General features: G+C 44.0%; 1 protein-coding gene across 5 annotated transcripts in view; it reads left to right on the top strand.

Moving 5' to 3' along the window:
• bnc2 (basonuclin zinc finger protein 2) overlaps positions 1-25886 on the top strand; it is a 169862-nt gene that overhangs the window by 79323 nt on the left and 64653 nt on the right. For 2 of the 5 annotated variants that reach the window (XM_082537185.1, XM_082537192.1), the window contains exons 2-3: positions 1948-2301; positions 5942-6004. The exons of 1 other annotated variant lie outside the window; for it this stretch is intronic. In XM_082537185.1, coding sequence (XP_082393311.1) covers positions 1948-2301; positions 5942-6004 — 417 coding nt within the window. Of the gene's footprint in view, positions 1-550; positions 945-1947; positions 2302-5941; positions 6005-25886 lie in introns of those variants that run through there. 2 more of the 5 variants (XM_082537186.1, XM_082537187.1) reach the window with 2 other exon arrangements.

Below are 25886 nucleotides of genomic sequence, written 5' to 3'. Positions count from 1 at the left end.
CAAGGCTGGCATCTTTGCTTGTTTTAAAAAATATATATATATAGAGAGAAAGATATATTTATAATTATCTAACGAAAAGAACACCAAAAAATATTGATCAGCTGTGATAAAAAAAAACAAACAGTTTTTTTGCAGAATACAAACCTGATTTTTCTTTCCTGAAACAAAGAAACTTGAAAACACCAAACAGAAGTGGCTCTTTTTTCACATGGAAGGCAACAACTCAGCTCCTTTGCTTAGCACTGTGTATAGCTGTGTGTGTGTGGGGGGGTCTGTGTGCGTTCATATGCGTGTGTGGCAGGACGGTCCCACAGGAGAACTAAGTTGCTCTGAGACGTGCTGGCCGCTCGCAGCGCAAATGGTAATAAGGCGGGGGGAGACAAACGCTCCCCTCCTCCCGATCTGTGAGGGAGCTTGCCCCCACCTATCTGCGTCTAGCAGAGGAGGGGTGTGTGTGTGTGTGTGTGTGTCTGCGTGCAAGTGTGTCGAAGTGTGCAGCACGATGTCACTGAGCATCTCACAGTGGAGCGGCGGAGTTGACTCAGTTGAGCTGCACTGGCCTGACACACACACACTCTCTCTCTCTCTCTCAGTCTCGCACACACACTCAGCGAGCCACCGTCTCTCTCACTGGCTCGCTCTCGCACACACACACACACACACACACGCTCAGGCGCTCAGTTCAGTTCCTCCGTGGCTGCGGCGGAGTACAGAGGAGTCAGAGAGAGAGAGAGAGGCAAGAGGAGAGGGAAAGAGAGAGGACAGTCGGCAGCACAGACGTTGAGAGAGGGACACATTCACAGAGACACAGAGAGAGAGAGAGAGGCTAAGGGAGAGAGAAAAGGAGAGAGAGAGAGAGGAGCGGGAGGCAAGGAGAGCTGGATTGCTGGTGGCTCACTCCCACACCTCATCTTCACTTTGCTGGGACAGACACAGAATTGATGGTAAGATAAATTCAAGCTTTTTATTGGCTCGGCTGTTTGCTTTCATGGACGTTTATGGGACTTTTTTTTTTTTAACTGGACTTTAAATATGTTTTTTTGGTTGTTTGACAAATTTTTGGGAAAACAGTGAAACAGTATTTTTAAATTTCACAATTTTTTTTGCTGTATGTGTTTTTTTTTTAAGTCTAGAGTGTAAGATATATCTCTGTTGTACTTACAGCACACTATTTGTTGCCTTCTCAAGCTTGAATTTATTTCTGATTGTATTTCTGTGTGGATATTCACTGCTGAGTCTGGTGGTGGCACTTCCCAGGTTGCTTAACTTTTACTTTCCTACTTTTCTTTTTTTTTCTTCTTCAAATATTACGTGAGTGTGTCCATGTGTGTGCATGCAGGTAAACATGCGTTCCACTGTGTATGTTTGCATCCAAGTGTGTGTTTCTGTTCACTCCGTGTCCAAGTACAAAATGACTGACAGATGGATTACAGCAAAAAGTAAAAAAAGAAAAGAAAAAAAAAGTCAGGCCAAAGGCAACAACATGCACCCCCTCGCCTTAATTCCCATAATCCCCTCCTTTTTTTTTGTTTTACTCCATTCTTGCTCACCTTCTCATCAACCTCCCTCCTCACCTCCATCCTTTTCCTCGTCCCTCTTCACCTCCAGTGCTCCGCTCATCTTCCCCTGTCCAAGACGAGGCCCCCGAGGAAATTCACCACAAGCCCTCTTCTCTCTCCCTTCACGAGAATTAACTCCACATTCACTGCTCTGCCACCGGAGCTGCCAAGAAACCTCACACACATACACACGCACACATACATCTACTTCCTCATCTTGCCTCTTGCTGTTATCCTCCTCAGCAAGCAGGAACCAAGCTAGATTTTTTTAAAAGGCAACATAACCCCAAAAGAACCCACCTTCACTGACTTCTTTTTCTTCTCTCCTCCTTCACACTCCCACATCGCTGCTGCCCTCCCTCTCTGTCTCTCCCTCTCTCTGTCTAAGTCCAAGGAGGCAGAGTTGGATGTGAGAGGCAGTGAGTGTGACACGGTCCCACCAGAGCCCAGCAGAGACCCAGAGTCGCCCAGGCCACCTCCAGCTAAGGCTAACGGACCCACGGACACAGCTGGCATTTGCACGAGCATCATCTCAAGTAGCCACAGTAGTAGTAGCAGCAGCACCACCAGCAGCAGAAGTGGTCTGGGTGGCGTAAGCATCGTTAGCAGCAGCGCTGAGGGAGCAGGCGCGAGCTCCATGCAGTTCAGCACCAGACCGCCTAGTGCTGAGCAGCCGGGCTTCATGGGGACATGGCAGCAACAGAGCACTGACAGCAACCTCCTCTACAGAATGTCCCAGCAGGTACGTCGCTCAGCCTCACCCCTCCATCTTCTCCATCTCTGCCTCCTCCTGTCTTCCTTCTTTCTTTTCCATCTTTAAGGCCAAATGTTCATTTTCCTTCTCCTGATTTGTGTTTACTCTCACAGTATTTACTGGTTCCTGATCCAAGAAAGTGTTGGTGTACGTCTGCATGTGTAGGTGTATGTGTAAGTTCATGTTGGGGTGGGTGGGTGGAGGTGGTGGGGGGAACCAGTGGTTTCGTGGTGTCTTGTTTGTGATATTTTAAGTTAAGAGTCAATTTTGCAGCAGATTTTTTGTAACTTTCCCTTTTCTTTTTGGAACATTGATTTCATGCTTTTTGTGTTGCTCTTTTACACAAACCTGCTGTAAAGTATTTCAATTCATGCATTTTCCCTCTCTCTCTGTCATCTGTCACTTTTTCAAAATTTATTCAATGCATTTGTCATTTTCTTTTATTTTTTAAAAAAGGGCAAAAAATAGCACATTTTATGTATTTGCAAAAACATGTTAATATAAAATTTGCACAGCTTGCGACATGATTCCTTGCCTCTTGTTACACACATGCCTTCTGTCTCAGTAATTGGTGTGAGAGCGGAGAGGAGTTTTAAAAAGCAAGCTATAGGCGTGTTTTGGTAACCCCAGCGCCGATAAAGACTCGGGAAGGGGCACCCCTCTGGGACCGGCTAATTGACTTCGTGTGGCCGAAGCAGGAAGCCCCTCGCGCGGCTACGGAACAGCAAAGGAGCCGTGAATGAATCCTGGCTGGCCAGGAAAAGTAGTGATGATAACAGAGAGCCCGCAGCGGCTGAGGACAGTCGAAGATTTCCTCCCGACATTCCTCTGCTGCTGTCGCTGGTGTTCCTCTTCGTTCTGTAGCCTTTTTTTTATTTTTTAGGTTTTTAATGTCGTCTCTAAAGTTAGAAACATGACAGGGATGAAGTGGTTTCGTTGGATAAATATCAGGTACGGAGAGGGGGGATAGGAATGTCCAGCTCCGAGCAAGTGTATGTGCGCGCGTGTGTGCGCGCGCGCGTGTGTGCTTGTGTGCGTCCGTTCGCGCACACGTCCGCGTGAGGGGAAGACAGTAAAGATAGAGGATGGTTGTTAGGTTGCAGTTAATCATAGCGGGACCTGCAGACTCTCCGTACCATGCACACGCTGTTACGCACTCGGGCCATAGCGGCTCTTGCGCAACAGCTTCGCCGCGGCTCCGTGCTGTAAGTGATGAGAAACATATTCTGTCACCTTGACGGCACTTGGAGTCCGTTTTGTTTTTGTTTTGTTTAACCCCCAGAGGTCGAATCGTGAAGATGAAAACGATGTTTTGGGATTTTTTTTTATTTTAAAAAGAACAAGAATCCCGGTGTAACTTTTAGTAAAGACACATTTTGTTAAAGCAGCTTTCCACGAAATAGTTTTAGGAGAAAAACAACCTCCACCTTTTTTTTTGTTTTAGTCAGGTTGATCTTTAAAGCCCTCAAATTTATTAGATACGTAAATCAATAGTGTTTCCCTTTACATCCTCACACCTTTCGTGCTTATCACGTTTTATCTTCCCCACCCCCTCAAAATCTTCCTAAAGTAACGATCATGCAAACTATTGATACACGAATTAGTGGATGGGTTGCAGGGGTCAGCGAACCGCTTCTCTTCTCCTCTCCCGGTACGAGCAGGTGGATGGGCCCTTCCGCTCAGCATCTGCTGGGACCCCCACGTTTGCGTCCCCAATCCTTTTTACAAATGCGCACCGTTGTTTCAATATAATCAGCTGTGGGACTCGCTGTTATTTATCCTTCCTCGCACTACTTAGAAGACATCTTCTCATGTTTAGTAGGCATGACATAAATTCTCCGAAGGAAGCCTGTTCCTTGACAGACTCGCCTTATTGGAATCTAACCGATAATGACTTTGTGTTTGCCGAGCCTGGCGCACCCTGGGGTGTTGGAGAGAAATGCGTTATGGGCTTGTGTTAAAAAAAAAAAAAAAACCCATCTCCCGTAAAGATCAACCAGGTGACAGATAGATGCAGGATTTTATAAAAGTTTAGTTACATCACATCTCCATCTGATCGATAGAGACATAAAAAAAAGATTTGTGCGCAGTGCGTTTTGGAGAAGCGGCTGTGATGAGATGCAGGGACATCTCCAAAATAACAAAAACAAAACATAACAACAACAACAACAAAACCCATTTGGCAATACCTTTTGGAATTCCTTGTAAATCAAACACACACAAAGAAGCACTGTCGAAACGTAGGAAATGTCTCTTGTGATAGGAAGGCAGTGATTTTCCTATTTTAAAGCCATCCTGTTAATTACGTAAATAACCTGCGGTTTGCAGCAGGTGTTTGATTAGCTCGTGGACAAGCATCCGTGACTGAAGAGTGCAAAGAAAGTGAAGCACAGACATTTATTTTTTTCTGTTGCATCCAAATTCCGAATCACTAGTTTCATTTTTTTCATCATAAAAAAGCAGCACGTGTCTTATATGGCGTGGAGAAAATTGCTTAAACCTAAAGAAAATATTTAAAAACCACTTTGAATTTAATAAATAATGCCTGTATTGCTGCCGAATTTTAATCGTTTTTCATAGATTTTTATTGGCAATTAATGAATGTATTTATTTCATATTCACTTGGATGTTTTTCAAGACACGAGGCATTTTCTTTTAAAAATATTTGGCCACAGGCGATGCTGTTTGGATTGAAGAAACAAATGAAAAATACAGGTGAATTAAATATTTTTCCTTATGTTTTATTAAATGTGGAGTGTGAGATTGCATATTGATACAATGGTATTTTTTTCCTTTTTCTTTTCTCTTCTTCTTCTTTATTTATTTATTTATTTATTTTTAAATCGTTGCGTGATTTTTCTAAAGCAAACGAAATTAACAGCGTTGGATATTGAGGCATTTGTGCAGTCGAACAAATTTACACCTTTCATAAAAGGCCTTAGTAGGTTTTTAATCTTTGAGCAAACTCTTTTTTTTCTAAGCCACACAGCAGGAGATTTACATCCTCTATAATCCACGCAAGTGTCAACAGGAAAGGGCATAAACAGCATGCAATTTAAATGAAATCAATGAAATGGATTCAATAAATACGACCTATTTTCTCAGCTTCCTCGTGTTAAAAAAAATCAGTGCACATTTTACAAAACACTGCGAGAAGGGAACTCTCCTAATTGCTTTTATGGCGGAAAAAATACAAACATTAGTCGCGAGTGTAATTAATTCCAGGCATTACGGAGTGATAATATTTGGAGCCTTAATTGACCCGCTGCTGTACATGAGTGGCTATGAATATCGACCCTCTGCAAGTTAAAAACTCCAGAGTTAAGTGATACTACGAGTCTAATTGGCTCATCAGGGATGTTTCCTCCACAATACAGCAGCCGGAGGCCGCGTTTCTCTCTCTCCTTTCCCCCCTTTTTTATTGTCTTCTCCGCTTCAAGTCGGAGGAACGTGGGAACAAGTCAAGGATTAGAGAAGCTTGTAAAAATGTGCCTTCATCTCCACCTGAGGATCTGATGGAGCCACCCAGGCTCGGTGCAGACCTCAAAAGGGGTGGGGGGAAAAAATCAGTGTATATCTCCAGTTTAAAACCATCTCTAAAATAGCCTCTTCCTTTTCTTTTTGCAAGGGTGCTGTAACGCGGCTTCCTTTGAAGTGCGACAGGTCGACTATGGGCCGAGATCTGGAAGAGGTACAGTGGCATTACAGCTTGCCTGACTTCTGTCTGCTCTCAGTGCTGCCTGCTTCATCTCACACCGAGACTCTTTTTATCCACCTATGGACACAGCAGGGGTGGATAACACAGACATATCATTTAAAACTAGATAACACAAAAACGCCAAAAAATTAATTCAAATACCAATAATAATCAGCGTTAAAACAATAGAAATAATAACAGAAATTTTATATCTTATATAGCTTTTTGTGGCAATTTTTTTCTTAGGATTTAAAATAATATTTTAAACAAACACTCACTCAGATTTGCAGCATTTTATTCTTTCACTGTAGCATTTACAATTTTAGGATATGGAAATTACTTTAATTTAATGTCAGTAAATTAAATTTATAACTAATATATATATATTTATATGTCTTTTTTAATTCTTACAAATCTGCTGGCTTCTTGTCTCCAAACATCCTCTCAAAGATTTGAAAGCCTGACTTTATTTCCTCTAATATTACAATTTTTCTTTCCATTTCTCTTCCTTTTCCTCTTTTTGTCATGTTTATTTATTTATTTATTTCGCTTGGATCAACATCACAGTCCTGTTGGTTGATTTTCCCTTGTTCCATATATTTCGTTAAAGCGTTGTGCAGCCAGCCCAGCGCTGTCTGTTTATGCCAAACGGTTGGAAGTGAATTCTGTTAGCGCTCAGAGCATGATGATGGACATATTTGTGGAAAAACATGCTCTGCTTTGTTTTGTCTGACTGAAGAAATTAGGTAGATATTATCCTCTTCAGCGCAGTTCAGAGTAGACGCTAATCTGCCTATTAACACAATGATAGATTTATAGCAGTGTGTGTGCGTGTGTGTGTGTAGGGAGGCTGGAGGCAACCGTTGTTTTACACGGTGGGGTAAAGTCGTGTTGTATGTTGCATATGTGGTGCATATGCATTGCTTCTTACTGTTGTGTTGGACTTGGAGGCAGTGATTTGATGCATATGTGTAGAATTACCCACAATCGGTGAACGTGTGCGCATGTGTGTGGTTACACTCGCTGTTATTATTTCCATGTCTGTCTTTGATGGGTCGTTGCACACGGAGCATATGGATGTCTATACATACATGTATCTGGTGTCAAGTGTGTGTCTGTGTGTGTGTGTGTGTGTGCGTGACGTTTATGTGTGCGCTAAAGAGTTGGTGTCTGTGGGTTTGCCATTTATTTTTCTGAGTGGGTGGCTAAGCACTCATATGCCAGTTGTGTGAGTGTAAGCGTGTTACTAAGGATGTGAGAGTGTGTGTGTATCCTCCCTGTGTGTGTGTGTGTGTGTGTGTGTGTGTGCGTCTCTGTGTATTGGATCGGGCTCCATGTGTGTGCGGGTGCGAGGTGAAGTGTCTCTTGGCTGGCCCTGGCTGGAGAGCTGGAGGAGAGCAGAGGTGAAAGAGGAGATTTGCAGAAAAGACACGCACCACTTCCCCCATTACTACTTTTTCTTTTTCTTCTTCTACTTTTACGTCTTTGTCTCTCACAGCTTCTTCTTCTGCCCTCGCTTTTTCAGCCCTCTTCCTCTTCCCCTACCTTCACACTTTCTGCTCTGTGTCTTCTTCGCCACTGTCTTTCTCACTTGAAACTCTTCACCAGCAGCAGATCGAATGCTCAAAGACGAAATCAGATGGTTTTTATGCAGCTACTGTCTTTGCACAAAAGGCTCCTGAGACTAAATCTGTGTAACTGGGGAACATTTTGAGCGTGTTCACTTTATATACCGTGCAGGATTACGACTCATCATAAGACACAAGGACAGAAGAAGCACAGTGTTTTCTTGGTTATGCCTTTTTAATCAGTGTTTTGGTCTGGTAACCTGACTGGAAAAGCTTCAAAGCTTCAACAGTATAGATGACCCTGATAAAGCGCTTATCCCTCGATCTAAACTTGTCCTCTTATACTGCCTAATTCACGTATTACTGCTGCGCACCAGTTAAGAACATCCAGATAACATAGGCAGAGCTGAGAATGGACGCTGTGATTTTTGAGCGAGCTGGCATCCAACGCAGTCTTTGTGTGTATGATGATGCGTTTTGTAAAGGCGGCGTTATTTCTGCAGGAGAGCAATACGAGAGTAAGACCGAGCAGGAAGGTGGGCACGGCTACTAGTATATTTGCTGTATGCGTGCTCTAGTAAGAGCCCATCTGGTTTGATGAGGTGGGAGGATGCACAAGGTCCCATTCATGCTGCGGTCCCCACTATATTTACCCAAGTGCCAACCAGGGAGATATGACGTCCACAACATTTTTACTTTAAACTAGTTCCAACTGGCGTTTCAAAATCTTTTTCTCTCAGAAAGTGCATCGCCCAGTATGTCTGAAGGTACATGTATACATACGATAACTATGCCAGCTTTTTAAATTTCTGTTTTACATACTGCTTGTCTAGTGGGTAACATCAATAGCCACACTTTTAATTCCACCATTTTCCACTCTATTTCTTGGACAGTTGACTGACTCTTCACGCGTGCACATATATTCTCCTTTCTTTCACTCACCATCTTAAAATCCGTATGATATATTTTAATTTTCAATTCATTTATATGCTGTCCTTTCAAAAATAAAATACGGCACCCTGATCTCGTGTATCTCAGGTCAGGCAGGAACCTCTGTAGCTGTGCAATAATGCCCTGCAGGCCCAGCGTTATGGGTAAGCACTGACCCTGACTCTGTGTGCAAGACCTGGGGCAAACAACGATCAATAAGCATCATGTGAGCATCACTCACAGGCTCCATGTCAGCTGTTTCCTGTTTGTCCTGAGGAGACAGGTGCCTCACCACCATGGTGAATGGGGGGGTCTGTATCATATGGAAGCATAGGGTGCATTTTATGGGTGAGGAGCGATAGAAATGCACAGCCATATGCTCTGGCTTTATCAGTGGGATGAGTGGTAAAATCTACTGGAGCTGAGTCTTTCCCAGGGACCTCTCTTACTCTTGTGTGGGCATGTAAAATCAAAGAAATACAGTATTCCATTTCCTTCTGTTGTTCTTTATTTATTGCGAGTCGCTTTTTTTGACAAAGTCAATCAATAAAATACCAGTAATCTGAGTAGAAGATGTCAACACCGCGTAGCACTGAGGAAATTCATGAAGTATTTCAGGCCAGAAAGATTTACGTAGGTTTTATTCATTTGGAATAAATCAGCGTGGTTATTCAAAATGTGAGCTATACTCAGCAGCACATGTGTGTGGGGTGTGTGTGTGTGATTAGTTTCTTATGGCACTGGGAAAATGGTTTACAGTGTTATGTATTTTTAAATACAACTGTTGTCATGTAGATTGCATTGAAACGCTTTATGCTGTTTTTTTTTTTTTATCTGCTGATGTCCGCGTAAGCAGTGGAACACCCGTCTTTTTACTGTGTTTTTCCTTCTTTCATTTTCCACGTGTCTTTCAAAACACGGCTGTGAGTTATTTGTCTTTGGGCAGTTTCCTGCAGTGCGGTGAAGTCGCCGGTGTGAAGAGGAAATGTGTGTGTTTGAAGGGCTAGTCGCTCAGGATGTCACCACCCCACCACTGGCTAATGAGGGGGACATGAATACAGGGCCAGGGCAGCAGCACACACACACACACTGACACGGCAGGAATGCAGCAGCTGTCACCGGGATCCAGGCAGCTATAAAAGGCTTGAAGTGTAGTTCTTGTAAGTGTGTGTTTGTGCGAGTGGTATTACCAGGGGTTGCTGTGGCGTCGAGAGCCGGGAAAGGGACGGCGCTGCCACAGGTGACCCGAGCCACCAGCGGGGTGGACCATCAGAAATCCATTTATTTTGCCTGTGGTATTTTAAGACGTGGCCATATGGTAGAGACATTGTTCTGTATCCAGAGGAAGGTGACATTAGGTGTGACCTGTGCTAAGTGACAGGAACTTGGGCATACTTTCACCATGGCTTCTCCCTTTTCCTGTTATTCCTCAACTCCTGTTATTTTGTTTTCCTTGGAGTTGCGCCAACGCAGCGGGCAAATCGAAAGCCTACTATTTTTACATCCGTCTTTAAGGACCCCTGTCTATATGCTCTGCCTGCCAATTTGCCCCATCAGCAGTGGCAAAGAAGAAGAGCTCTCAAGGCACCGAGCCTTTCATTTTTCTGTTGGCGATGTAGCTAATGCTGTCACTGTTATTTGAAAAAGCACTCAGAGTGAATTGCTATTATTATTGTTAAAACCATCATCATCAGGCTTATTTATGGTTATGGATAATGATGGTAATTTTGTTCAGGTCTCGCACTTGACTCTGTCTCTTTCTTCTGCTAATCTGACATATACTGTGTGTATGGGTGTGTGTGTGTGTGCGTGCAGGCCTACTGTACAGTGCTGTGTGTTGGCAAATTACCAAAGTTGTTGTTCAAAGAAAATGGTTTTTCCAAAAGGTAACACAGATTTCATGTCCACAATTCACATGTGAGGTGAAGAGAGCTGCACTCAGGCAAGAATAAATATGTTTCATCTTTTAATGAATACATGGAACCGTGTCTGTGAACGGTGGAGGTGGAGGAGGCTCCCCCCCCCCCCCCCCCCCCTTTCACTATTTTCTGTTTCATTTCATTTCTTTCTTCCTTTTTTTCCTCCTCTCTTGTGCTCCAATGTTTTATTCTCCATCTATCTCCCCGCTCCGTTCTGTTCTGTCTCCAACTTACCATGGAGGTTTGATTGCTCGAAGCCCAGGGAGGATTTTTTAGGGAGGTTCTGGAGAAGGGAGGCTAGTGGTACAGGCTGTGGTAGGCTTGTAGCCAATGTACATAGTGCGCACGTATTACACATGCACGCACATACACACAGATATAAAGTACAGTGATTTTCTTTGTGCAGATTGTGTAAATTGCTTCTTAACAATGCTGTCATTTTAACCCACTGAATAAAAAGCCTCTAAACTCGAGTCTAAACCCGTTAGCTACTTTTTTCCCTCTCGCCTTCTTTTTCCTTGTGAGCAAAGTGTTAAAGCAACATGTGTAAGCGTTTGTTTGTGCTCTCTGCTGACTTTGTAAAGATGTTTGCGCTGTTGGATTAATAACGTTTAATGGCCACTGTTAAATGCAGCTGCATTGGCATCCCACAGCTTGTGTTTTTTTCTGGCAAGCTGAGACTCTGGGTGGCTTTTTGTTTTTGTGAGTACGTGTTGTGTGTGTGTATGCGCCCGTGCAGTGAAATACTGCTGTGTGCGTGCGTGCGTGCGTGTATGTATGTGTGCGTGTGTGTGTGTGTGTGTGTGTGTGTGTGTGTGTGTGTGGGCTAGATAGAAGAAGCATTGTGTGTTGTCACTGAGCATACCTGTTCATTTAAGTGTGACATCCCCCCCTTCCCCCAACAACCCCACACCCCCGCCACACACACTCACAACAGAAAATGACTGAACGTGATCACATATTGAGCAGCAGTGTCTGTAATGTCAGTTAAGTCACAAATGATCTAATTTGCCTACCGTGATTGACATCAATTGGTCAACCCAGTGGTGGCGAGCCACCATGAATGACCTCTGGCGTCACACTTTCTGGATATTTGTTGTGCGACTAAAGCAAACAGCTGGATGGAGTGAGAATTCTTGTAAGGAAAACGCAGTTTTTGTGTGTGTTAAAAGTGGAAGATGTATCTCCGTTGTTTACTTGTGCACTGGCAGGCACACAAGCGGCCCCACAAACACACACACACACACACACACACACACACACACACACACACACACACACACACATATATATATATATATATATATATATATACGCTTGCTTTCTTGGTGCTGATGTTTTCTCTGTAAATGGCCTGAGCTGCCTCTTCCTTTGTCGGGAAACACTCTTAGCGATAAGTGCTTTGTTAGAGCTTTGTCTGCTGCATGATGTGTGTGACTCTGACTAGCATTTAATATTTTATGGCATTTAATCTATTTGATATGTTTCCGCCAAATCCAAAGGAAAAAAAAATCTGCAGCTTTTGTTTCTTTTATTCAGGCCATTACCTCACAGCTTGTTGATCAGTTTAGATTTGTAAAGGGTGGCCGAAAAGGATTTATCACCTAGATTTACCGCTGTTTTTCATCATAAATTCACCATCTTGTCCGTTGCTAAAATCCCATTAGGGCAAAGGTGATCCTTTCTGCCTGATCAATGAGCGTAAATAATACAAAATGTCATTAGAAATGACACTATTTAAAGAGCAGTGGAGTTTACAGGATGCGGCGGCGAAGATAGTGCTTTATGACAAAGGAAAAGAAAAGGAGCCGACAGCTTGTGCATCAGTCAGAAGGTGAGGAGGAGGCTCTCTTTGAGATCAATTGGTAATAGGCTGAAGTCACAGAGGCGATTAGAGGCGTCGACTTGCCTGTGTTGTAAATGCTGTCAGATCTGTTAAAGGAAGCCTAATACCTCTCAGGTTGAAAGCTGTAATAACATCAACTGTAACTGAATCCGCAGGGAAGTGCAAGGGAGACTGCGTGTGTGCGAGTGAGTGGAAAAGGACTGGTGAGGAAGGCGAAAGTGTTTCATTCTGTGTAGATTACATAGGTTTCTCTGTATGTGTTTGTGCGCGCATCTGTGCGTGTGGTGTGTGTGTGTGGGTGAGTGGTATAAAGCGGTGGCAGCATGCATAAAGGCGAGAGCCGCGGGGTTGCTCCTGGCATTCTTTTGGCCACCAGATGCCTGTCACTGCTTTAAGGAAAAAAAAGAGCAAGGGGATGAGAAGGAGAGAAGGACAAAGATGAGGAGAGGAGGGAGGGCGAGGAAGGGAGGAGGGGGGTGTTGGGGGGCAGCCACCGCTGTTCAAATCATGTCACGTAGCGCTAATTCATCCAGCCTCATTAGAGAGAGGGAAGGGACCGGAGAGGGCCTCTCTCAGGACAGGGGCCCGGGCTCAAACACACAGCCACACACAGATATATGCATACACTTAGTTTTCCTCTCTGGCACATACTTACACACAGATACAATTTCGCTGTTCCTCTCTCTCTCACACACACACAGACACACACACACACTCGCAGGCATACATACACAGATGACACTGGCACATGGCGCAGTGCGGGGGCAGTTTAGGGAATAGAAAATTGCCTTCTCAGGAAGGCCCTGGCCAATTAAGGACCTGACCGTATTGAATGTCAAGTGTTAATTTAGTCTTACCCCCCCAACCCTTCCTCAAACCATCCCCCCACCCTCACCCCTCAATTTCCCAGCAGTCCTTGTTGTGGGGGGGTGGAGGGTGGGACTAGGTGTTGTGTGTGTGTGTGTGTCCCAGAGATGAGCAAATACATGTCAAGCCAAAGTTGATTGCCTGCTCCGTATTATGTGTCGCAGGCAAGTGGCAAATGTGCTCCCGCCTTTTAGCCTCCCGCGTACCCCCTGAGGGACTCTGCGATGGAAGGAGGAGGAGAGGAGGAGGATTAACTGTACCGCAGTGATAAGAATGGGGGGGGGTTTACACTAGGGAACGAGGGGGCGGGGGGGTGAAGGGGACAGAGAGAAAAGTAGAAAGAGGGCAGAGGGTTGGTTTGATCTCATAGGACTGGGTGGTGACTTTGATAGTTTTTTTAATTGCCTTCAATGCGCAGAGGTGATGTCTCTGGAAAACATTCTTGGAATAAATAGTTTTAAAAAGAGAGCGGGCGAATTTCCGAAAGTTTAGCCAGCTGATTATTTAAGAAAACGGAACGCATTTTAACTTTATGAAAAACTTTAAATGATGCCAACGTGTTGGCTTTGCTCTAGACTCGCTGCCTTTGGCGTGATCCAGGGGTAGACAAGGTTGTCTCTGAGTTGGACTGATGGTAAATGCCCACCTCCATACCTCCATGATCTAATAGACATCCACTTAGTCTTAATGGCCAGATTCCCTTTCTTCTCTAGTGATGACTGTTGCACTCTTTAAAGGTGTAATTGCCAGCTTGTCTTTCCTATCACTCCCCCTTCACCAAAAGCCTCTTTTTGCCTCTCATGTTCACTACCGTCCTCCCAAGACAGAGGGGAGCATTTCTAAGAAAATAAATATTAATGCTCTGCTTGCATTCACAACAAAGCCAATTCTCCTGTTTTAGCCAGCCCTCTGGCTACATTTGTTAGTGAAAGGCTCTTTGTTTTACATTCGTCTCGGTGCATTTACATGTGCGCCGGAGTTTGTGTGTGTCCGGTGATAGCAGTGATCTTGTGAAATTGAATAGAGAGGGCGAGTATTGATCATTTACCCCTGTGTGTTATTAGTGCCTGCTGCTACTGACATAGAGAATGTGAACCACCGGCACAAATGCAAACTGACAAACATACACACACACCTATACATACACACTTTGCTATGTTTACTGAAGAAATACAGTATGTTGTTTGCATGTTGTGACAAATGTAATGCATTCCATCATAGGGGAAAAAGTATACTTTCCCACTACATAATATTTTATGGAAATATCAACATTATTGCCCAGACCCGGTGGTGGAAACCTGTAAAATTACAGCTCTAGTAGTGTTATGACGGACTGGGTTATGTGTCAATGACTTATATGCGTCAAGGGTCTTTTCAAATGGGGCCAATTTTTATGCTCTCTGCTCACGCGCAGCCACACGCAAATTTATTATTACAATCTGTTTTTTCAATCTCCCGTAAGTGATAACAAGTTCTGAGTTCACAGAGGTTATGGTGAAATGTAATTCGGGCTCTGATCACTGATATTCAAACAGCCACCGTACAAGCCTCCAGGGCCAGGGGAGGGGTAGGGTGTTAAAGCCAAGTGTAAGTGCTCTGTCTTTGGGTAGACATGGACATCGGCAGGGCTTCTGGAGCTCCAGTGAGACGGGGGTTGAGAAGTCTGTCAAGCCCTAATTGATCACCCTGACCTGGGGAACTAAGTACCAGATGAAGGGGGTGCAGAGGAATGCAATAGATAAGGCTAAAGGGAAAAGAAAGAAGCGGGGGGAAAAGAAGAAATTGTGCGACCGGTGACTTAATCTCTCTGGACTGGTCATTTCCCCCTCCGGATGATAGATACAGTAGGCCTAGCGTGTGACACAGATGGATAATGCAGGCGTCTGGGGTGATAGAGTTATAAATTAACACATTACTGGACCTTAATGTGGACTATTGTGGACGACCTCACACCACCATCATCAACCCTCCAGGCGCACAGACACACACAAACACGCCTCCAGTTTCACTGATGCGTCTAGCTGAGCTCAGGGTGCGGATTGTTCTCCTCAAGTGGCATTGATTTGTTAAAGTGCTGAATTAGCAGGATCAGTCCAGTTGCTGGTCTTTCTTCTATTTTCTTTCCTTTTTTTGATTTGACAATTTTACCCTTTTCCCCCCTCTTTTACACCATCCTTGTTACTTCTCTCGCCTTACTCAAACGCTGATTTTCCCTCCTTTTCTGCTCTGTTTCCACATTCTTGACTCCTCTCCCCGTGTGAAAGACATTCACACACTCTTTTACTGCACAGACACAAGTGCTCCAAACTTTGCTCCCTCGGTTGTCCTGGCTTTTTCCTCGAGTCCTCTCTCCAGCTGGAAGGTCTCACCTAAAGAGAACAGTTGGTTTTTCTCTCCTTCTCGTAGCCCACACTATGCTCGCTAGCCAAAACTGTTGTGTCCCTGAGTTTGAGACTTAAAGGGGAAGTGGTATGTGTGTGGTTGGGGATTGGTATTTAATAGCCAGACATACAGAAGAGTTAATATCCAGAGCAGCAGTAGCCTGCACATTGTAAGGCCACACACAGTGACAAGGTTCTGAGCAGCTCGCTGTATTTAAAACTCACCCCGCTCCTGTGGAGCGAGGCAATGGCTTATACATCCACAGGGTAACCGCAGCGAATTCCACCGGTGTGAATGTCATTCGACAACAAATGAGTGCTTCTGGAAACCGAGCGGTGTACAGTAAGGGTCACTGGTCTCTCTGTCTGCTGAATGTGGAGTGCTGTGTTATACTTGGGCTTACGAGTGGGACAGGCTGTCTGCTTTCTGAGGCCGAGTCCCTAGCCAAGAGGTGCAGATTTGTTAGTGTCTGCTCCATTATCACCCATCACTCTCATGGTTTGTTGTATTGAGTGCAAGTGCATGAGAGAGAAAGTGAGTGAGCGGAGTAACCGGAGACTGTCCCCCCACTTTCTAGTTTTCTGTAATTCAGCCCAACAGTTAACATCTGGTGACCAGTGACTGACCTTCTTGTGATTTCACACACAAACACACACGCACACTAAGAGTCGGACTGTATCCAAGTGATGAGTGAGTGACCACCCATCTACCCCTCCTCCCCTGCCAAGTATCCATCTATGCCAGATCCCCCGCCACAAGTCCGTTCCCTCACTGCGCATGACTGGCCGATGAAAGGTTGATGGGCGACTGGTCTGCTCATAGTATCAATAAAATACTCAATAATGTGCCAGAAAAACACCTAAGAGTAGAAAGCACCTAAGCACACATACAGTACACACTGGTGCAAACACACGTGCACCTCACTGTGGCACAAAAAGCAAGCACAAACCTCACTAGCTAGTTTGCATGTTGACATGTTAATCTAATCCTTTAATCCTTATAAAAAGTTTGAGTAATTTAGCCAATTGTTGGTTTTGGAAGTTTAAATGGCTACACTGACAACTTGTTGGCTCCTCCTTTCATATGTTGTGTTTTGGCAGTCTTATATGACATCAAACTGAACGTCTCTGGGTTTTAAACAGTTTTTTGTTTTTCTGATTTTACAGACCAAACTGTTAATTGGTGAACTGAAGCAACAAATGCCAGATTTATCGATATACCATAACACAAATAAGAATGATACTAATACAGTGGTCTGCAAAAAAACAAAAACAACATGGAATGAGAAGTATGTCTGGTTGATAGGAAAGGCCAGCCGTTGATTATGTGAATACAGTGTGTTTGTGTGTCTTCTCTGCTGGGTGACAGGGGAGTGAGCAACACAGTTAGAGGCAGAGCAGAAGTGATACATGCCTCGCTGCACTGGGTCACGACCTTTGTCGCCCTTGGCTCGTCTCTGTGCCACATGTTTTTGTGTGCAATAGCATGTCAAGGAGTCACTTGTCCCTTCAAAGGAAATGGGAAGTACCTCGGTTCATGCAATCCAGGGGAACAAGGATTATGCAAAGAGGTGAGTCACAGGGAGGGCGTAATGGCAGCGTGATGTTGTGACTAAAGCTCTCCGTTCAAGTCAAACGGGGGGGGGGGGATTTCAGGGAAAGACACAGGGGTAAGACCTGACGTGTGACGGGAGGGTGACTGCACAAAAAGAAAAGAAAAAAGCAGACAGAGTGACAGAGAGCGACAAAGTGAAAATGCCAGTGTAGCATCTCAGTAAGAAAAAAACACTTAAAGTGAAGGATAGTGAGCGGGGATGCAAGAAGGCAGCCAGGGGACTGAAGAAGAGAGATGGGGGTGGGGGGGAGTGAGGCTGATGCATTGTGACAGTCACTTAGAAGGATTTCACTTCCCCTAAACTGTGGCTTGAAGGAAGAAACACCATAAGTTGGGACAATTATGGTCTGAAGGAGATATGACAGGACACATGTGGAGCCGACAAGGGAGGGAGGAAGGAAGGAAGGAAGTTAACCAGAGAGCGCACGCGTGCACGTATCTATCCTCAGGAGAATGCAATCATATCATTTGCTTGTATGCTCGTGGATTGTTCTGTATATGTGCACTACATATACTACCCAAGTATCGTGTGTGTTTCTTTGTGTGTGTTTGCCTATGTGGGGCCACAGAAGGGTTCTCGCTTGGTGCACACCATGTCTGGGAGAGCCAGCATCTCGCTCCTCATGGTACAGTGTGTTACCACATTGCCTCCCTCATTCCTTCACCTCATGTCTGTAACTTAACCTAGTGACGAAGGGCAGGAGGGGGAGAGGGGAAAAAAAGAAAGAAGAAAAGCACAAGAAGCTGGAGCACAATGTTGCCAAGAAAATAGGCCCCTTATTTTGTCTTTTCTTTGGTTTATTTGATTTTGGCCTTTTTGCATGTTAATAGTTTTTTTTGTGTGTGTGTCGTAGCTCTGATAAGTGTCCCTAATGTTCTTTTTGCTGCAGTACATTTTGTTACCCCTGCGCAGAAAGCTCTGCCAAGAATGTCACTGTAATTTGAGTGTAAGTGGATTCCAAGAAATACACTTTTCCTGTTTCATTGAGTCGTTTTGCTTTCAGCGCTATTATGTCCTTCGTGCGAGTGAGGCACTGGCGAAATTGTCTCTCGGTTTTTCTCTGGCTTGTGTCTTTCTGCGTGGCACCTACCGCTACAGTTCACCGACAGTTCTGTTAATTCTCTTTCCATTTGTGTGACTCTGTGTGTGTGTAGACAAATAATGGCAACAACAACAAAAAAAGTTTCCATTTAGAAAAATGCACCACACATGACTACAAGCTAATTTAAAAACTCCCAAACACATCTCCTGTATCTTGTGTACAATCTGTAGTTTTAATGCATATGTGACATTTTTACAGGTAGGAGGAAATGAAATCTTTGCTATTCACACTTTGTTAGCAGGTACAAGAATATCAAATACATTATCAAATAATAACCATTTACAGCTCTGATCAACGCTTAAAGACAAGGATTAAAAAAATGGATTGAGATATTTGGATAAGATGAGCGCTGCCTTCAATCCACTGCTGCTAATGAGTCACACGTTTCCTCTGGAGAGCTGCATAAACGAAGCTTCCAGCCTTCTGTCCTTGCCACCTTCCCTGTTTGTGCTACTCTCCGCTCATCAGTATGGCAGTTGTGTTTGCTGAGCTGGCTTCTGATAGACTTTTGTTTGGTTGGGTCATTTGAGATTTGGTATTAGCTCTCTCTCTCTCTCTCTCTCTCTCTCTCTCTCTCTCTGTCTCTCTCTCCTGTGGGTTTTATTCAGATGCACCTCCAGACTGTGCTGAGGCTGTGCTATGTTAGGGATTGATGGAGGAGGGAAGGAGGGGGAGACTGGGACAGAGGCTGACGGGTATTAGACCCCTGAACACAGCTGGGACCTCTACTATGAAAGAGATGGTAATGACCGTCTGTTAGCATTAGAGAAGATGGGATGAAAGAATGGCCAGAAAACCCATAGAGAGAAGACTTAGCCACTGTGTCAAACCTGAGCCTGAAAGTACCTTTGCCACCTCTGGCTGTCCCGAGGACGAACGGCAGTGGCTAATTTTCACCTGATTTCACTTGCAAACAACAGCACAGAAGTAAGAGGAATTCATACAGGGAATTAATTATCATTAATAAAAAAAATCCTGTTTGTATTTATGGAGATCAGCATCTCAGAGCCCAAAATAGTTTTCTAGTAAGGCCGTATTTGGACAGAAAATATGTCAAAAAGTTTTATAAATTTCTAGGAGACCACTGGATTGGCATTGCTTTATCTCAGACTCTTTTAACTTTTATTCCAGTGTAACTTCAGCCAGTGTGCTGTTCAATATATGCAAGCTTTTCTATGTCAATGCTGATGGTATTTTTGTCTTATGACTTTTAAAGTTTTCCCCTTTTAAGTCCACCCATCTTACGAGCTTCAGCAGAAAGAAAAAAAATGGTACCTAGATAAAACTCATCCTCCTGTGTGTATTTTTCCAATAAGTGGGTCATGATTTCTGGGAAGACACACTGCTTCTGACTTTTTCAGATGTCTTTTTTTCTTTTTGGTGCTCTGGTCACCTCAAAGCGAGGGTCATTTATTTCCTTTATAATCGAGAGAAAGGCAGCCATCTCTGCAGCTGATGTTCTCCAGAGCTGGTCAATTCAAACCAAAAAGCGCTCCAGGGCAGAAGAAAAATACCCAAACTTGGTTTTTGTGTAAACTGTCCCTTTAACACAACCGCACGAACACAGCTCACCTTTTTACATGTTGTGCTATTTTTGGTGTGAACGTTCTCAAAAAAACCCCCAAAAAATTAAATGAATAAAAAACTTTCTAAAGTAAACAGAGTAGGGCAGGAGATCCCAAGAGTTTCACAAATTGTTATGTTTACGGTATGTTTAATCACAGTGTTTCGACCTACCCTAGCTTAGCTGAACCCATGCTTTGGCAGTTATTAGCCTATAGGTATGAAAAAAAGGCTGCTTCCCACTCTTTAGTGCATATTACCCATACCTCCTTGCAGCAGTCATTACCCATGACAGGGGTCAAGAAAGGTTGTGGCCTAAGCACTCCATCGACTATGGAGTCAATAAAGGACTCGTGTCTGCCCACAGTGACCTTTATAGTGATCTATTTAAGTGAGCGAGCAATATATGTTTGTATGTCGGTGGTGTTTGTGAGAAAATTACAAGTCAGCGCATTACCCGTGACCCATGCTGTGACTTGCTGTAGCTTCAAAAAAAAAAAAAAAAGGTGGCTTCACTTTTACAGTAAGATGTGACTTCACTGGAAACACTCAGTGTTTGTGAAGGTAGAGCCCTGAACTGAAGAGCAAACATTTTTCTAGCCCCAAGTCCAGTTTAAAAAAAAAAATGTAAGCACCACCAGCAGCAGCGGCAGCTTCCATACAGTCCGCACAAGCTTAAATAATTTATCTCCTCTTGCTCTCCTTGATTTCTTTCTCTCTCTTTCCATGTGGCTCTCTGTTGCTGCCCCCCTCCCCTCCCCCCTCCTTTTAGCACATGCTTCATTTGTTTGCTTTGAGGAGCTAAATCTTGTTTGCGCGTATTAATAAGTCAAGGCGGATTATGCCCCCACCGCCACGGCCCCTGTAGCGTCCTAGCCCTCTCTGCTTACGCTGTGTTTGCGGCTGGGTGGCTCTGTTTGCAGAATGCCCCCCTCCCCTCCACCACCACCATCCACCCGCCCAACTCCATACCAGAGAGGCCTAGCGCGCTCGGCTAATTAGATTAATTCCGATGCCTGTAATGATTGCTCGCCATCTTTTTTTAATGACTGGTGCATATCAAAGAACAGTAAAGCATGCTACCAGCAAAGCCTGCTCCCAGTCCTCCAGTGTGTCAGACCCAGTTGGGGGCACTAGCTTAGTGTTTGAGAGTTAGCATATTGCCATTGTGGGTGTCTGTGTGTGTGTACATTTGTGTTACTGCAGGCTAAGAAAGAAAGAACATGTGTTCAGCTTAGCCTCTGCCTGGCCTCTTAAAAAAATTAAACAAATTAGGAAATATAAATATAAATCATCAACAAATGAATACAATGATCATTTTTTTATTGTTAGTCTGAAACCTGTTATTTTGGTTATGAAGCAAAATAGCTTCAGAAAAAAATGATTATTAGTGTCACTTTTAACTTGCTTTGTTGTCCCTGTTTCCTCGTCACTGTGAGAAAAATCAAACGTAAACTGAATGTCATTAAGCATTAAGTCTCAGCTTACACCTTGCCATCCCTGAGCAAGTGTGTTCATCATCCCTCTTTATGCATTTGAGATGTTGCTCATCTTTAATAGATAGATCTAAGTCTCTTCCCTCTTTTTTCACCCCTCTGTCTCTTGGCCCTGTAAAAAGGAGTATAAATATTTGAGAGGCAGGCAGTTCAAAAGTGGGGAAAAAGGGGGCATTTAGCGTAACCACTTGGAAACACAAATGTGAAATGAGAGACTGTGAAGAGTAAAAGGAGGGATGAAAGGAGAGGCGCAAGATCATGAGGCACGAACCAGAACTCATTCCGAACAAAGTGTCTATGTGCGTGGTTCTTCTCCAATTTTATTCTTCTCTTTTGCTCACGCGCTGAATAAATATGTGCAACTAACATTTCTCTCAGTGTCTCTCTCAATCTCTCTCTCTCTCTCTCACTCACACACACACACACACACACACACACACACACACACACACACACACACACACACACACACACACACACACACAAGGCAGATTTCGATAAAATATTAAAGGAGGTGTTTCCTGTAATTATAGCACTGTTTGCCTCTGCCTCAAAGCCTGATCTGTAATTAAACAGGATTGCACACACATACGCCAAGGTAAAGCACGCACAAACACACCTCCAAGCTGCCAGACACACACACACGCACACACACACACACGCACACGGTGAGGACTTGTGAGTAGATCACTCTAAATCAGACTCTCACATAACACTTGCTCAAATTTGTACACACGCACACTCATTGGACTCATTCATAGACAAGTGGTCAAACACATTGAGCTCTGAGCAAACACACACTTCCACTTCATCATGCGCACACACTTTTATCTCACTCCCACAAGGAAGAAAAAAAAATCTGCACTCTGTAAAATGCTATCTTTCCCAGACTCCCTATTGTGATGTTATCTCCATAACTATCCATATATTGATCCACCTCACTCTTCCCTCCTCTTTAATTCTCTCTCCATCTGCCCCCACCACCACCCCTCCCTCCAACCCCTCACCCACCTAGCCCTTATCTAATCTGGCTATGCCACTAATGGCAGCCATTCCCAGACATGAACAAGTGCCATAATGTGCTCTGGTAAGCCGTTATGATGTGAAATGACCCTATTGATTGGCTTGCATCCCCACTGACAAAAAAGAAGTGGCGGCAGTCACTTATTACTGTTAATGAGCTGTGGGATGGGCCCTAAGTGGCATGTCGCACACGCACGTGCGTGCTCGTATGCGTGCGTGCACACCAAAACACACGCGTGCGCATTCAAATGCACGCACGCGTGCTTTGCATAATTGTAGCAGCATTACTCCTACCTGTCTGCGTCCCGCCACATTGCAGCTCGTTAGCGATGGGAGGTCCCACCGAGTGGGCGAGTGACGAGCTTTTAATGGCTGCCACTTGCCATTGTCATGTCGTGTTTTCGATGGCTGTTGCATCTGTTTCTATTTTTGCATCTGTTGTACACACCTGGTGTGTCTTTAATGAACAAAGCAAAACACTGCCACTTAGTCTGACAAATGATACAAGCTTTGGTGTTCTGAGTACAGCATGTTAAAGCACAGGAGCCCAGATGTGAGCTGATGTAGGCAGTGTAACTGGAGCTGTAGCGGCGGTAAGTGTAACATTGGAGAAAACAAAACTTGGAGGGCTGGTTAGACACCAGTGTGTCATGGCCACAGGCACAGATCTGACTTGGACCCAGTGCCACATAGACAGAGGGAGGATATGCATGGAAAATTGTTTTATGAATGGAGAAAATCTTCTTTTTCTTGCTCGTTTGTGCTTACGTAAACAGATGCTGCATTTTTTTTTTCAAGCTGGCAGCATCTCGCGGGGATAATTCATGGGACACATCCAATCAGCCACAGTGCATGTGCGACACATGTTTTTTTATTCAATCTTCTTGTCTTTTCATCTTCTGCCACAACCAGAACGCTTCCTGCTATTTTCTTCCCAGCTCGGTACAAACGAATAACAGATGTGAAAGGCTGGAACATATACTCCCGTCTCCCCTTCCCCTCGTCCTGTGCTGTGACTACTCTGTGACAACCTTTGCACTCTCTCTCTCTCTCTCTCTCTCGCCTTCTTTCCCTCTCTATTGTTTCCCTGAAGCCTGCCCATCCCTCGTCCGCTATGTGGGGACAAGAAGCTGCACCCATCTCCCACCCGTTCTCTATTCCCTTCTTCTGACACTTTTTGGATCTTAATATTCTCTGTGGGACCTGCATAATTTTATTGTACTTGTGTAGGGGGATTACCCTGTCTATGCACTGAATCATTTATGGGAATGACAAGTCAACTTGTCTTAGAAGAACAATTGTGTCATCCAGTTCCTTTTGCATTTCATTGGGACAGATCATCAGATTTCCATGGAACTCATATGGCAAGTACAGTAAAGCAGAACAGCTGGGAGCCACCTTGAAAACACTACAGAAATACACTAAAGCTTTTGGAAAGCAAGATTTCTCATCTTGTCGTAGAAGTTTGCATCCTACAATGTAAAATTCTGCTAAAAGTCCCACAAAGTGCTCAGAAGTTTCCATGCACAGTAATCAATTAGGAGGTTTAGCAATTAAATTCTAATTCAATGCATTTGGTTATTTCTGAAACCCTTAAAGCAATAAATCAATGGCGTATCAATGTTGAATACTTGAAAAACATGCATTAATGCAAGGCCTCGGCGATAACAGACGATATAGTGGGGGTGTCTGGGAAGAGTCAATATTTTCATATGTAAGCCTGTGAAATTAATGACCTAATATCTGCAACAAGAAAGCTCGTTTTAAAGGCATAATCCTCTCCCTGTTTCTTGGGAAGACAGAAGCAACAGAATCAATGAAGATTTAGGCTCTGGGAAATTATAACTGCACGCGTGCACACACGCAAACACACAGGACAGCATTCAGACGAGGACGCTCTGTCCGCCTTGCAAGATCCATTGCATGTTAAGTGTGCATTTTTTCCCATTTGAACACACAAACTGACAGTGTGTAACAATGGCTATTCTTAAATTTTTTATTAATGTTATTGCTGTTTTTCTTTATTTGAGAGGAAATTAGATTTTTACCTACGGAGTGAAGTCTGTGTGAAACAAAAAGCAGCCCATGACATTTGGCAGATCTTAAAATTAGCAATCAGTTACTGAATTAAATCCAAAGACCAAATATGACTGGAAACTGTACCTCCACTTTACAGAGTGAAAACACATGTTGAAGGAGTGATTTCTAATTTACTGTAACATGCTCCAGTTCACAAACTGTACAGGACTCACTCTCGGATTGTGGCGCAGAGCTTTTTTCTTCTTAGGAGGGCTCATTTATTTAGGCCCGTGCGAGTTGTGTGTCTGTAACCCTTACCAAGCTTATCGGTTACAATACCAGGAAAGACAAAGGCCCTTCTGCATTTACTGAACAGCAGTAGTTTCCTGTGCGCACGCACACACACACACACACACACACACACACACACACACACACACACACACACACACACACACACACACACACACAGTTTGAGCTAAAATGTCATTACACAGCTGGAACAAAGAGCTCGACGAGATGGGAGAGACAAAGAAAAGAGTAAAAAAGAGAGACCAAAATGGTACTTAATTCTTTCATTATCCAAATGAATGAAAATCACAGAATTGAGTCAAGTCAAAGCCCTACATCTGTCTCAAAATTAGCCCGACAATTACACGAGAAAGCTAATGAAGGCAGGGGCTCTGTGTGGCAATAGCTCACATCTGTCAAAAGGCTTTTGATTCCATTTGGAGTTAAGGTCTCTGAGGCCGGCCTGGTCTGGTGCAAACTGACCTTCTTTATCTGACCTCTGACCTCTGCAGTAACTTGGGAACTGGGCTGATAGCTGATTTGTTGGCGAAACAGAGACAGTAGGTGTATTCTTGACTATTTTATTTTGACTGAATTTCCCTACATTGGTAAAAGTATTCATGACAATCACACGCTTGTTCGATGACTTGTTTAACAGCGGTACAGCCTTGCAGCAAACTGACCCTGCACTGATGGAATACGAGTACCAAAACCGTATCGCTACACGCGTTTTAGTACCCATAGGAGGGCACAGTGGCTGAGAAAAATAGGAAGAATAGAGAGGTAGGGGGCATGTAGAGGACAATCATTAGACTGCACAGAAGGAGGGATGAGGAGAGGCGGCTGGGTGTAAGAAGAAGTGAGGGGGAACCTCAGCGGTCCCTGAGCATCTGGCAACGCGACGCAGGGAGCCACGGTCGCTGTCATTAATAGTGATGAAATCATTTAAGCCATCAGGACTAAACGAGCCAGTTAAGAGACACTCAACGCTACACTTCTGTCTTGAGACAGAGAGTCATTGCCTATCTGCATTACACACACACACACACACACACACACACACACACACACACACACACACACACACACACACACACACACACAGAAAATAGATGTGTGCATGTGTGGAGGCTGGCAGGTTGTAGAAAGTGTATTAGGAAAATGACCAGTGTTTTATTTTTACACTGCTCTGTTTGTGATGAACCAAACAAAATCCAGTGTGAGGGTGGTTTCCAATGTTTCTGTGCACTAAAAT

Source organism: Aulonocara stuartgranti (genome assembly GCF_965226115.1).
Source record: "Aulonocara stuartgranti genome assembly, chromosome: 6".
In the NCBI taxonomy this organism is placed as follows: domain Eukaryota; kingdom Metazoa; phylum Chordata; class Actinopteri; order Cichliformes; family Cichlidae; genus Aulonocara; species Aulonocara stuartgranti.
Note: the sequence above shows the minus strand (reverse complement) of the source record. Positions and strands in the feature narration are given on the sequence as shown.